At 30.4% G+C, this 13043-nt stretch overlaps 1 protein-coding gene across 1 annotated transcript; it reads left to right on the top strand.

Annotated features, from left to right (window-relative positions):
• The first annotated feature begins 3181 nt into the window (after positions 1-3181).
• Positions 3182-7269, top strand: LOC132939795 (UDP-glycosyltransferase UGT4-like). Its single transcript, XM_061007170.1, has 5 exons — positions 3182-3608; positions 5069-5658; positions 6302-6527; positions 6640-6859; positions 6927-7269. Exons 1-5 carry the CDS (start codon positions 3374-3376, stop codon positions 7186-7188), a joined length of 1533 nt encoding a protein of 510 aa, XP_060863153.1. The 5' UTR covers positions 3182-3373; the 3' UTR covers positions 7189-7269.
• Positions 7270-13043: the final 5774 nt, after the last annotated feature.

The following is a 13043-nucleotide window of genomic DNA, read 5'->3' as shown; positions in this document are numbered from 1 at the left end:
AAATCGTTACATGAGAAATCGAGTAAATATCAAATGTTGTAAAAATATAAATTTCAGACGCTCATAAAAATTTAATTTAAGTTTCTTCTAGACATTTTTTTTTTGATAAAGGTAGACAAACTTATGAGTAATCTTATATTACATTTTCAAATCTTAGATTTAAAAAGAAAAATTTTTATGAATTCTCATCAAAATAATTTGCTATTTTTCGTGATTTTTCCGTATTTTGTCAAAATTTGAACTTTAAATGCTTATAATTAAAAACTGTGACTAAGGATTTTTAATTTTTTTCATCTGCCTTTGAAACAATAAACTAGGAGCCTTCTATAAAATTTTCAAGCTTTTTTACTCAATAGATAAAATTTTATTGATATTTATAGAAAAAAAAACTAAAAAAATTGAAAACTGACAATGGCTGTAAACAGCTCAAAAAGAGTCAAAATATTTGGAAAATTTTATGGTGTATAGAAAATGCTAATATAAACAACCAGTGAAAATTTCATGCATCTACGGTCATTTGTTTTAGAGTTACACCAATAACCAAAATCGATTTTGTTAAAAATCGATTTTGCGTAAAAATTCCCGTTTTTCCTTAATTTTTCTTTTGTTTTTCACATCGCTTTTGAAAACTACTGGGAAATTAAAATTTTGACCTCCTCAATGCACCAACGATATTCACTTTCCCATCGAACAAGATACTGAAGTCGAAAATCGCAGCATTATTTCGACTACTTATCGTGTACACAGACACAAAAATAAAAAAATAAAAAAAAAATAAAAAAAAAAACACACTTCATTGTAAAATCAATACATTCATCGTTTCACTCAGAATCTAAAACATTGTAAATCAATACATTCATTGCTTCGCTCAAAATCTAAAATTCTGATGTTCTCATAAACAAAATAGTGTTTCTTTTTTTTCGTATTAAGTATTAAGATTTAAGAGTGTATTTTTATTTTTTTTTTTATTTCAATTGAATAATGGGTGCGACTGAACATGTTAGGGCCTACATTGTAGGTGTGTAGGTACAATGGTACATGTTACGGTAAAAGTAAGAATACCCATGAAACCTAGGTTTTAACAGTAAATGACTGCTGCTTCACAGGTCCCTGTTGTGAGGATGGATATTATAGTTATTAAACGCGATTTAGGCAATGATCATTATTGTGATTATAGGCGTGATTTAGAATATTAATAGATATACTAATTGTAAAATCAAATTTCAACCTTGGTAATAGTCGGCGTCCGTTAAATGTATTTGCCCCTGGAACGCAGTTTTTTAATCGTTGGATTGAGCTCCTCTACTTAATTTTTCCCAATTCGAGCACTGTTCATTGGTTCATAGACATATTATAGAACATATTAAATGATTATTATTCATTTTATTTTATTGTAAGTGTCGCCGTTGATTCACTTTGCCGTGAACTATTTTTCAATTGATGGTTATGGGTAATTTACTAATTTAATTTAAATTTATGTTTATCCATATCTTCAAATGATAAAATACAGCCATATATAGGTATTTTTTTTATTATTTAGCTTGTCCTGAACCATTTTATAAATCGTATATTTTGTTTTGTGTAAATTATAGTGAAACTAAAATTTTCCAAAAAAAAACATAAATGGAAAAAATCGTTTCCGAAGTGATGGTTACCGGTAATTTTGAAGAATTTAAACCGCTTCCAAACCGTTAACCGGTAACCACATTTTTAGAGATAATTTTAGTAACCGGTAATCAATTACCACTAATTCTTAAGACCCCTAAAACTGGTAACCACTTACGAAAAAATTTTTAGGTCTTACCGGACCCGGTAACCGAATTTTTCATAAGCGGTTTAATGCCCTGCAAGTGAGTCATTGTAATGGATGGTGTTACATTTGAATTCAATGATATAGGTAATATCATTGTATAAGAAAAACGAATCTAAGCAAAGACAGTCAGTCAGCCTATGATATTACTAAGTATATTTGATGATATTATTGTGAATAAAGTAATTTATGCTTTAAATGCTTATAACAAAAAAACTGAGACTAAGGATTTTTAATATTTTTTAAATACTATTGTAACAATATAGTAGGAGCCTTGTATTACATTTTCAAGCTTTTAAACCCTACAAATAAAGTTGTATTGACATTCATGGAAAAAAAAACTTATACAATTGGAAACTGAAAATGTTCCTAAACAGTTCAAAATTTATCAAAATATTTTGAAAATATTATCGTGTATAGAAAATGCAAATATAAACAACCAGTGAAAATGTACGATCATTTGTTTTAGAGTTACACCAAAAACCAGAATCGATTTTGTCAAAAACCGATTTTGCGTAAAAATTCCCGTCTTTCCTTAATTGTTATTTAGTTTTTCCGGGTGCTTCTGAAAACTATTGGGAATTTAAAATTTTAACCACCCAAAAGTACCATACTGAAGTTGAAAATCGAAGTAATATTTCGACTACTAATCGTGTAAGTACAGACACAAAAATAAATTAAAAAATTAAAAAAAACACACACACCATTGTAAAACCAATACATTCATCGCTCCGCTCAGAATCTAAAATGTAAATAATATAATTATGTTATTTTTTATTGGTCTTTAACCCGGCAAATTTAGTTTTTTAAGAAATGAAATGTATGCATATACTTAGGAAAAAAACAGAAAAACAGTAGTTAAATACAAATTTTTGGACCCCCTCCCCCTTGTATAAATCCTGGTTGCGCCACTGTTATGTATTGCGCGTAGGTCAGAGAAAGAAAACTATTTCTGGGATGACATATAATATGTCTATTTCTGACATACCTATTTTTATTTCTTAAGATAATTAGAAATGTAGAATTTTGTAGGGATTAAATTTTTTTGGAATTCAAAATTCGAATGGATCATCCCCTCCATAAGTCATAGAATATTATACGAAACTAAGCTACTATAAGCCTGCTGAATTCAATAATAATTACACGATTATTATTAATTTATCATTACCAAATCAACAGCCAAGCTTATATAGTTAAATAATTGAAAACATTGATTCAATTCTAAGATTCAAAATATTATATTGGTTGAAAAAAAAATCGAACAAACTATTATGTTGCGTAATTTATTCCGTCGAGGTCTTCGCCCTTCCTACATAATAATAATGTAATATAGTGTTATCAAATCAGTTTAATTAAAAGTACCTAACCGCGATGATGTCTCAACATTTACACAAAACAATTCAATCTATTCTCAATCGTCGAAATGTCCAATGATTTACTTCGAACGATGAAAATAAGTTTAACTAACTACATTTTTGGAATTTTTTTTATCGATACACTGGTATCTATTTAAAAAAAGATCGTTCTGTGTTTGAACCGCGTTTTAGATTATTTACGCATAAAATGTTGTCAAGCGTGGTATTTTGTTCGGTTTTATGTATCACCGCCACCGTTATAAAGGCAGCAAACATATTGGTCTTCATGCCATTACCGATTAAAAGCCACGTCCGCGGATTCCAACCGTTGTTCGAAGAATTGTCAAACCGAGGGCACAATGTAACCGTAGTCAGTTCATTCCCTCTAGATCGTGTGATTGCCAACTACACAGACATAGGACCATTTATAGACAAAACAAGAGGTTCGTGGACGTTGCATTAAGCATTATAACTTACAAGTTATAATTAACATTTAACACAGCAGAGATTAAACATTCAAAATATGATAATAAACATTATAATAATATATGTACCTAAATATTTTGTAACTTATGCCTTATATAAAAAGATTATTTAGTATATTATATTATCATTATAGTACCTATATTTAGACCATTATACCGTGCTAATTTAGTTTTTAAACTTCATAGTATATCATTATTATTATTTATTACGTATGTAAATCAAATATACGCATTTTTTTTTTGGAAAAACGATTATAATGTAAAATATATAAAAGAAGAAAAGTCACCTAACACTGGGGAGATATCTTGATAAATGTTGAGCTACCTATCTGCTATCGATTTTGACATGTGGCGGGGACATACCTACTATACGCCTTCTCCATATAGTGGCATACACAGTAATCTTGTACTTATTGCTATTTTATTTCACTTGAATGACATGGATACAGGTATACAGGCATACAGCTGGCGCCTGGCACTACATACATTTACATTACTGTAATTTATAATTTATAAATAGACAAATTAGTAATTAACTTCTTATAATATAGTTATATATACTTATGTCTTATAACATATACCTAATACCTACTTATATAATATAATACTATAGTACCTATTATACCTATTACCTTTAATTATACGTATTTAGTTGTTGCCAATTGACAATTGTACAATACTTATTATACTTATATATATATATATATATGGGCGCCACTGGTTGTTGCCAGTTTCGTTAAGTATTGATTGTTGTTTTTAATTGTGTTTAGAAGCTATATAGAATAAGATATCCCATTGGGTTAGTATATAACTGTTCCGTTAGGTATGTATTTAATTTTAAGATGGTATATGTTGTGTTCAACACTTCAGCTCGGTGGAATGTTGACCAGGACTTAATACTAATATTGTTAGGTATAACCAGCTGCGTATTTAGAAATTGTTTAAGGGATGGGATAAGGCATTGAATCATTTGAATCATGAACATGGAGATGACAGATGAAGTGATTATCCCCCTTATTAGAGTTACCGATACTTTCCTACCATATGCTGTATAGCAGTGTTCCTCAAACTTATTTGATCGTAGATCCCTTATGTTGCTAAGTGGCAAATTCTACAGAGCCCTGAACATTTTGATTTTTTGTATACATAACTCATGAAAAATACTAAATATTGCATAAAAGATCTAATGGTCAACTAATGTGCTACTATAATAATATATAGATAATATACGTACAACCAAGTGGCGTAGGTAGCCAAGGAGTGCTGCCCCTCGCCCCCCCCCCCCCCCGAAATCTTAAGACAATTATATATCTATATAAATATTTTATACTATATTAATATTATAATATGTAGGGATTATTATTATTATTATCCAAACAAAGATATTTATAAATTATTTATAATACGTTTTGTTTCAGAGAGAAACGTAATGGATTTGGTACGCATGAACTTTGTAACATCGGTTCAATTGAAATGGCGCATTGGGATACAACTATCAGAAATGGTCATGTCGCATAGAAATATGAAACAGTTCGTTCAATCGAATTCAAACTCGTTCGATTTGGTTATGGTCGAAACTTTCGGCCAAGAATATGCTGTGGTCATGGGTCACAAATTCAAGGCACCCGTCATTAATCTAGCACCAGCAATGATCTGGACCAGTATCAGCAAATGGCTGCACGTCCCTTCCACGTTTTCGTACATACCGGATGCCTGTACCCAATCAACCAGCGACATGGGTTTCATCGAACGTCTAAAGAACACTATTACTGGGTTCATGCAATCATATGTAGAAAATTACTTGTATTTACCCAAAACGAAGGAAGTTATGAACACATACCTCAAGTACAAGGGCTGGGAATCTAGGCCTCCACTCGAGCATATGTTGAATAATGTATCCCTAACACTGGTCAACTCTCATAACGCGATTGGTATACCTAGACCATACCTTCCAGGCATCATTGAGGTGGGTGGGATGCACATCAAAGACCCAAAACCTCTGCCCAAAGTAAGTATAATAAGCTCTGAAGTGGGTAACTGGTATCGTTCTCCCTCTGGTAGTTATTGTAAATTGTAGGTAGGTATATAAAGAATTGCTTTGCTAAATTCATAAAATCTTCATTGGTTTAATATTTTATATATATTTTTTTTGTAGGTACCTAGGTATTTAATATTTTTAAATGCAAAATATAAAAATAAGTTTTTGAATTATATTTGAAATACGTTTTTGCAAAAGTATTTGAAATGTACCTATATTGTATATATATACATATGAACCTAGTACAGTAGTACATATTAGGTACTTAAGAAGTATGACAGTATGTGCCTACCTATAAGTATTTAACCTCTTTGCGTTAGTTGAACTGTACACAGAGAGAAGTCAATTAAAATTTAATTTTCACAATTATTCTTTTTGGTTAAAATACTACATGAATATAACTTATTACTTATAATATACGATATATGGTATTATAACTAGGTACTGATAAATTGAAATTTGAAATTGATTCCGGCTCCAATGCACATTGATATATTTTTGTATACGTTATACATTTATACCTATGGTTTAAAAATCATATTATGGTATATATATAAACATTTTTTATTAACATTACTTTTATAAAAATCATAACTTTTGTTTATAATTTTAGAATCTTCAAACATTTTTAGATGCAGCAGATCAAGGAGTAATATTTTTTAGTTTTGGTACTCTAGTTAATTTAAATGACTTACCTAAAGAAAAATTGAATATTTTTATTAATGTCCTTGGAAGATTAAAACAAAAAGTAATAATAAAATGGACCCCCGAAGATAGTAATGTAAAGCTGTCTCAAAACATCATGACTGGTTCATGGTTTCCACAAAGAGATATTTTAGGTAATAATATTGACACATTATTGATTATTGTCATTATTATAGTATCATACACTAATAAAAATAATAATATTCTATTCACCTATTTTTTATATTACACAACGTACATATACAGCTCATCCAAATGTAATACTTTTCATTACTCATGGAGGATTACATAGCTTAGAAGAAACTGTTTGTAATGCAAAACCTATAGTTGGGGTACCTTTTTTCGCCGAACAGAATTTTAACATGAAAATAGTTGAGGAAAAAGGTTATGGTAAACTAGTAAATTTTTTTGAAATTACTGAAGAATCCTTTGGAAATGCTGTTGATGAAGTGTTGTCCGACGTCACGTATGTACAAACTATAAACTACCTAATACTATTATCTTAAAATAATTGTTTTTACTTTTTAATTTAGGTTTAAAAAGAAGGCAATGATACAAAGCCTGGTGTACAAAGATCAATCAATGAAACCCCTAGATCGTGCTGTTTACTGGGTCGAGTATGTTATTCGGTATGGTGGAGCTGGACATTTAAAAAGTGACTCCATAGGGTTAAATGATTTTCAGTATTTTTTGTTTGACATCTCATTAATTTTACTTCTTTCTTTTGGATTGATTGCTTGGTTGTGTAATTTTGTAATTGCAAAAGTTATGTCTAAACATTTAAAAACAAATTAATTACTTTAAAACTTATTACAAATACTATATTTTTTTGTATTAAAAATTATCAATCAATAAATGCATTATTAACAAGCTCAATTTATACTAAACTAGTATTTAATATTTTCACTCTCGTGTACTTTCTCGTCATATTACTCATAATAGTATACTACTTATACTATCACATGTAATATAAAATACTGCAAATAATATATAAATATAATACCCTGTGTCCTCACAAATAGGGTACACTCTATAACTCAATCCATATATATATCACTCAGTACCTACTACCTACCCTATAAATATTTTTGAACTCTATTTGGAAGACATTAAAGATTAAACTAGACTGTTAGATCATATAAATTCCTATAAATTCCAATTTTTTAACTCTTGTATTTTTCATATGCGCAACAACTTAACTTTTTTGTGTAAATACCTACCCTATTTTTGCGGGACACACGGTACATTATAATAGGTACAAAGTACCTTCTACCTGTATAGACTTAATTTAGGTATCGATATAATATATCAAGAAATATTTAAGAGACCACTGATGTCGTCTGACTCGTTTGGGTCTGACGAGTTTTCGAAAAGTTACATTGTAAAGTTATAAGTTAATTAAAACTTAAAATTAATAAATTCAATCCACGTAACGCAGATGGTTTATTTTGAAATTGTAATAATTGACATACAAATATTCCTAGTAAAGATAGAAATATATTAAGAGGATGTTACCCATGCATCTGTTGTCTCCGTCTTACATACGTATGACATAGAAAATTTTCGTTCACTAATTTCAATGGTGTCCTGTAAGTTTTGATATTAGAGTGATTTCATCAATTATACATTTTGTAGATGATAACATTATCTGTACTTAAGCGTTGGCTTTTATTCGATATTTTAATTTTCAAGCGAGATTTGAGCATTTTTAATTTTTGATATTTCATATACCCATATCTTGCTTGAAAATGAAAATTTCGAAAAAATCAGCAACGCTTAAACACAGATAATGTTCTTACCTAAAAGTTTTATAATAGGTCAATTCCATCTAGTATCAAAACTAACAGCACACTATTGAAACTAGTGAACGACCATTTGCTATGTCATGCGTGTGTAAGACGGAGACAACAAATGTATGGGTGGCGTCCTCTTAACATTATCTAATAACTAATAAGGTATTACAATTATTGTACATATATGGGCTATGATAATAATAAAGATATAGGTATTTCAGTATTTGATGAATATAATATGAATATTAAATAAAATATGTTTGCAACTTTGTTTGATTTATTATTATTGTACCTAATTATAATATTATGAACTATTGAACTATTACTATTACTATTTACTATTATTGGAATACGAAAACAAAACTGTTTAAAACTAGTTTTAAGTTATCTGGTAACTGTATTATATTATGTAAAAATATTATCATGTGACCAAAATAAAATAAAAAAAAAACCATAAAATACGATTGACGATTACTTATGTATAGTTATGTCACATTAATTATCTAACCCACATTCCACACTATATACATAATATTGTATATGTAATAGGTGTACTATTATATTAATCGTTACTGTACAGATAACCAATTAGGTACATCCACAACATGTCACATAATAATTAAACATTTTTTTATAATTTAGACGCCTTATTATAGTGCCTTACACATCACTCAAATCTCAATCATACAGGTTCGCTATTCGTGTGGCCATGGCCATGACAACACCTCATTCACATATTCAATTACAATATATACACTTTATTCTTAGTTTACAATGTTTTATATAATATAATATTGGATTCGCAGTCCACAAGATAATATGTATAGTATATATATATTATATATATATAATTATATCCTTATACATTATTTATAATTGCCGATTGGGCGTGAGTTAATTAAAATAAAATAATATATTATATTATTATCATACATATCTGTGATTGGAATATAGTAATAGCAAATATTTAATTATAAAAAAATTTAAGAAATAATATGTCTGAGTGGGGCCTGAGCACTCCCCCTGGATCCGTTCTTATTTCCTGTCCCTTAAAAATTCAATAAAACGATTTGAACTCGGCTCAGTCACGTCGATTAGGTACGAATTTCCAAACTTAACTTAATACACTGGTTATTATTATAAAGATTATATTATTATATAGGTACCTAAACTATGCTCCTGTCATCATAAAAGCATATTAATGGATGTAGGCATAATAGTACAGTACATTAATTATAAGTGGAAAATCAGTAGCACTAATATTATCAAAATGTTGCGTGATTATATTTTATGGCAGTTTTTTTTAATACTATTTATATGACTTTATTGGTGACGCTTTTACCATTATAATTATAAAACAAAATGTTCGAGCTTTTAGGTCAACTGTGAGAGAAACTATGGTTCTCACTTTCTCAGTGTTCTCGCTAAACACAGAAGCTTCTCAGTAGGTAATGAAGAAACTAACGTTTAAATAAGAAAGAAAAGAGATGTAGCCATGTAGGTAACCTACCTGGCTAATTATACCAACCACCTACCTACTTACTTATATTTTATAATGTGACGTTTAAATAACATTTAAAACATAATTCAGGGGCTATCCCGAGTACGTGAATACGCTGTACTTGAATATTTTTAAAAAGTATCTTTTAGTGGTCTGGTATATTACGACAGTCTAGCTAGGTAGGTACCTATACCTATATATAAGAAAATAATAATATTATGCAGTAAACTTTCATAGGTAATGTCGAATTTCAAGGGGAACAGAAAAAAGTTCGAGATATCGAGTCTTATTGTATAATAGTAATTATTTAAAGAGAATTTAAATTTAGTTCGAGATAATATCGACGTTCAACATAAATGAGTACATAATAATAATCTAGGTGCATACATAGTATATATATACCTACTGTGTTTTTAGATTCTGAGCGAAGCGATGAATGTATTGATTCTACAATGATGTGTGTTTTTTTTTTTATTTTTTTATTTTTTTTTTTTTATTTTTTTTTTTTATTTTTGTGTCTGTCATCACCTTTTAGGACAGTAAAAGTGCTTGGATTTTCTTCAATAGTAACTTTTCTGATAGGAAAGTGAATCTAGTTGGTACTTTGGGGGGTCAAAAATAAAAATTTCCCAATAGTTTTCACAAGCGACGTGAAAAACAAAAGAAAAATTAAGGAAAAAACGGGAATTTTTACGCAAAATCTGTTTTCGAGAAAATCGATTTTGGTTTTTGGTGTAACTCTAAAACAAATGACCGTAGGGACATGAAATGTTGACTGAATGTTTATATTAGCATTTTCTATACACCATAAAATTTACAAAATATTTTGACTCTTTTTGAGCTGTTTACGGCCATTGTCAGTTTTCAATTTTTTTAGTTTTTTTTTCTATAAATATCAATAAAATTTTATCTGTTGATTAAAAAAGCTTGAAAATTTAATAGAAGGCTCCTAGGTTATTGTTTCAAAGGCAGATGAAAAAAATTAAAAATCCTTAGTCACAGTTTTCAATTATAAGCATTTAAAGTTCAAATTTTGACAAAATACGGAAAAATCACGAAAAATAGCAAATTATTTTGAGTTGAGAATTCATAAAAATTTTTCTTTTTAAATCTAAGATTTGAAAATGTAATATAAGATTACTCATAAGTTTGTCTACCTTTATCAAAAAAAAAATGTCTAGAAGAAACTTAAATTAAATTTTTATGAGCGTCTGAAATTTATATTTTTACAACATTTGATATTTACTCGATTTCTCATGTAACAATTTTCTTATTTTATTGTAATTAAAAAATGAATGACTGTAGATACTTGAAAATTTCACTGAATGTTTATATTAGCATTTTCTATACACCATAAAATGTTGAAAATATTTTGACTCTTTTTGAGCTGTTTACGGACAATTTTTTTAGTTTTTTTTTCTATAAATATCAATAAATTTTTATTTGTTGGGTAAAAAAGCGTGAAAATTTAATATAAGGCTCCTGATATATCGTTCTAATAGCAGTTGAAAAATATTAAAAATACATAGGCACAATTTTTTTTTATAAGCATTTAAAGTTCAAATTTTGACAACATTTATCAAATTTATAATTTATTAATTATTTTGTGGTTAAAAATGTATAAAATGTTTAACTTTTATGGCTAAATATTGAAAATTTAAAACAAGGCTCCGAGTAAATAGGTTATATATAAATTACTTTATTCACAATAATATCATCAAATATACTTGGTAATATCATAGGCTGACTGACCGTTTTCGCTCAGAATCGTTTTTCTTATACAATGATATTATATCATTGAATTCAAATTTAACACCATCCATTACAGTGACCCACTTGTAACCTACTGTACAGCAGAGCGACATCCACTTATCCACCTTTTTTTATATTATAATTATTATTTATTATTAGACATAAGTTATTATTTTCGTCGAGTTATTCGTACTTAGTGATTACTGATTAGTGATTTGGCATACCGTATACCAGATACAAGCTTATAGCTCAGTTGGTATGCATATCAGTTATTATTAATGTAATTTATTGTATTTTTTTTGGCTGAATAAATACAAATATCCTGTTTACGGACTCGTTAAGTTTTTATTTTTTTTTTTTATAATTGTCAATTAAATATTATTTGTTGGTAAAAAAAAGTGAAAATTTAATACAAAGCTCATATATTGTTACTTTAGCAGTTGAAAAATATTAAAAATACATAGCATCACAATTTTTTTTATAAGCATTTAAAGTTAGAATTTTCGACAAAATTTAATAATTATTTTATAGTTAAAAATGTATAAAATGTTTAACTTTTATAGCTAAGGATTGAAAATTTAAGACAAGGTTCCGCGTAAATAGGTCATAATATATAAATAAAATTACTTTATTCACAATAATATCATCATATATACTTAGTAATAATATAATAGGCTGACGCTCAGAATCGTTTTTCATATACAATTATATTATATCATTGAATTCAAATTCAACACCGTCCATTACAGTGATCCACTTGTAACCTGCTGTACAGCAGAGTGACACCTTTTTTGCCCACCTTTTTTTAATGTATTATTTCTATAAAATATACTTTAAAGCCATGGCAAAACACTATGGATGATCCCAATCCGACTCCCGGGGGCGGACCGCTCGACGAAGTTTTGGATGAGAACGACGGACAGGATGACGGCGACGGAATGGAGGGGAGGATTCGAGAAAGAGCACGGACGGTGCGTGGCGGTAAGTCACCCGCGCATGTTCTCCGACCTGCACCCGCGGCGCGACGGGTTCGGTGGCGTAGCGCGCTCGGTCCGTGCTCTTTCTCGAATCCTCCCCTCCATTCCGTCGCCGTCATCCTGTCCGTCGTTCTCATCCAAAACTGGCGAGCGTCCGACTGCAGTTACGGTCACGTGGAGCGGCGGCGGCGGCGGAAGACGGCTACGACACGGCGGCTATAGTAGAGGTACGACGGCGATGGCGACTCGGTACGACGGCAGCGGCGGAGACTTCGGCACGGGGTGTACTGGTGTGGAGCTTTGCGTGCTGGAACACGGAGACGTCAGCGGTGCCGGACTCGCGGAAACTTAACTGTTTCACAGGGTCTGGCTGCGGGAGACTTCACCGCGGCGGCGGAACGAAGACGCGGCCGAAGGGACAACGCCAGGGCGAAATTTACCGAGAGTCAAGGATCGCGTTGTGGTCCGCTGACTATCGCCTTTTCGCCCAGCGATAATCCCACATCGGTCTCTTCGCTCGTCCCCGCCGGTTACGCAGCACAAAATCTCACTTCGTTCGCTCCGCGTCTTGGTCTTCGCCGTCGGCGTCAACCGTGGTCGCTCCCGCGGCCGTCTCGGTCTGGCCTC

Source organism: Metopolophium dirhodum, chromosome 2 (genome assembly GCF_019925205.1).
Source record: "Metopolophium dirhodum isolate CAU chromosome 2, ASM1992520v1, whole genome shotgun sequence".
Classification (NCBI taxonomy): domain Eukaryota; kingdom Metazoa; phylum Arthropoda; class Insecta; order Hemiptera; family Aphididae; genus Metopolophium; species Metopolophium dirhodum.
Note: the sequence above shows the minus strand (reverse complement) of the source record. Positions and strands in the feature narration are given on the sequence as shown.

Coding starts and splice junctions, on each gene's coding strand:
- LOC132939795 (XM_061007170.1), top strand. CDS start 3,374: ATGTTGTCAAGCGTGGTATTTTGTTCGGTTTTATGTATCACCGCCACC. Junction 6,528..6,639: donor TCCACAAAGAGATATTTTAG/GTAATAATATTG, acceptor GTACATATACAG/CTCATCCAAATGTAATACTT. Junction 6,860..6,926: donor GAAGTGTTGTCCGACGTCAC/GTATGTACAAAC, acceptor TTTTTAATTTAG/GTTTAAAAAGAAGGCAATGA.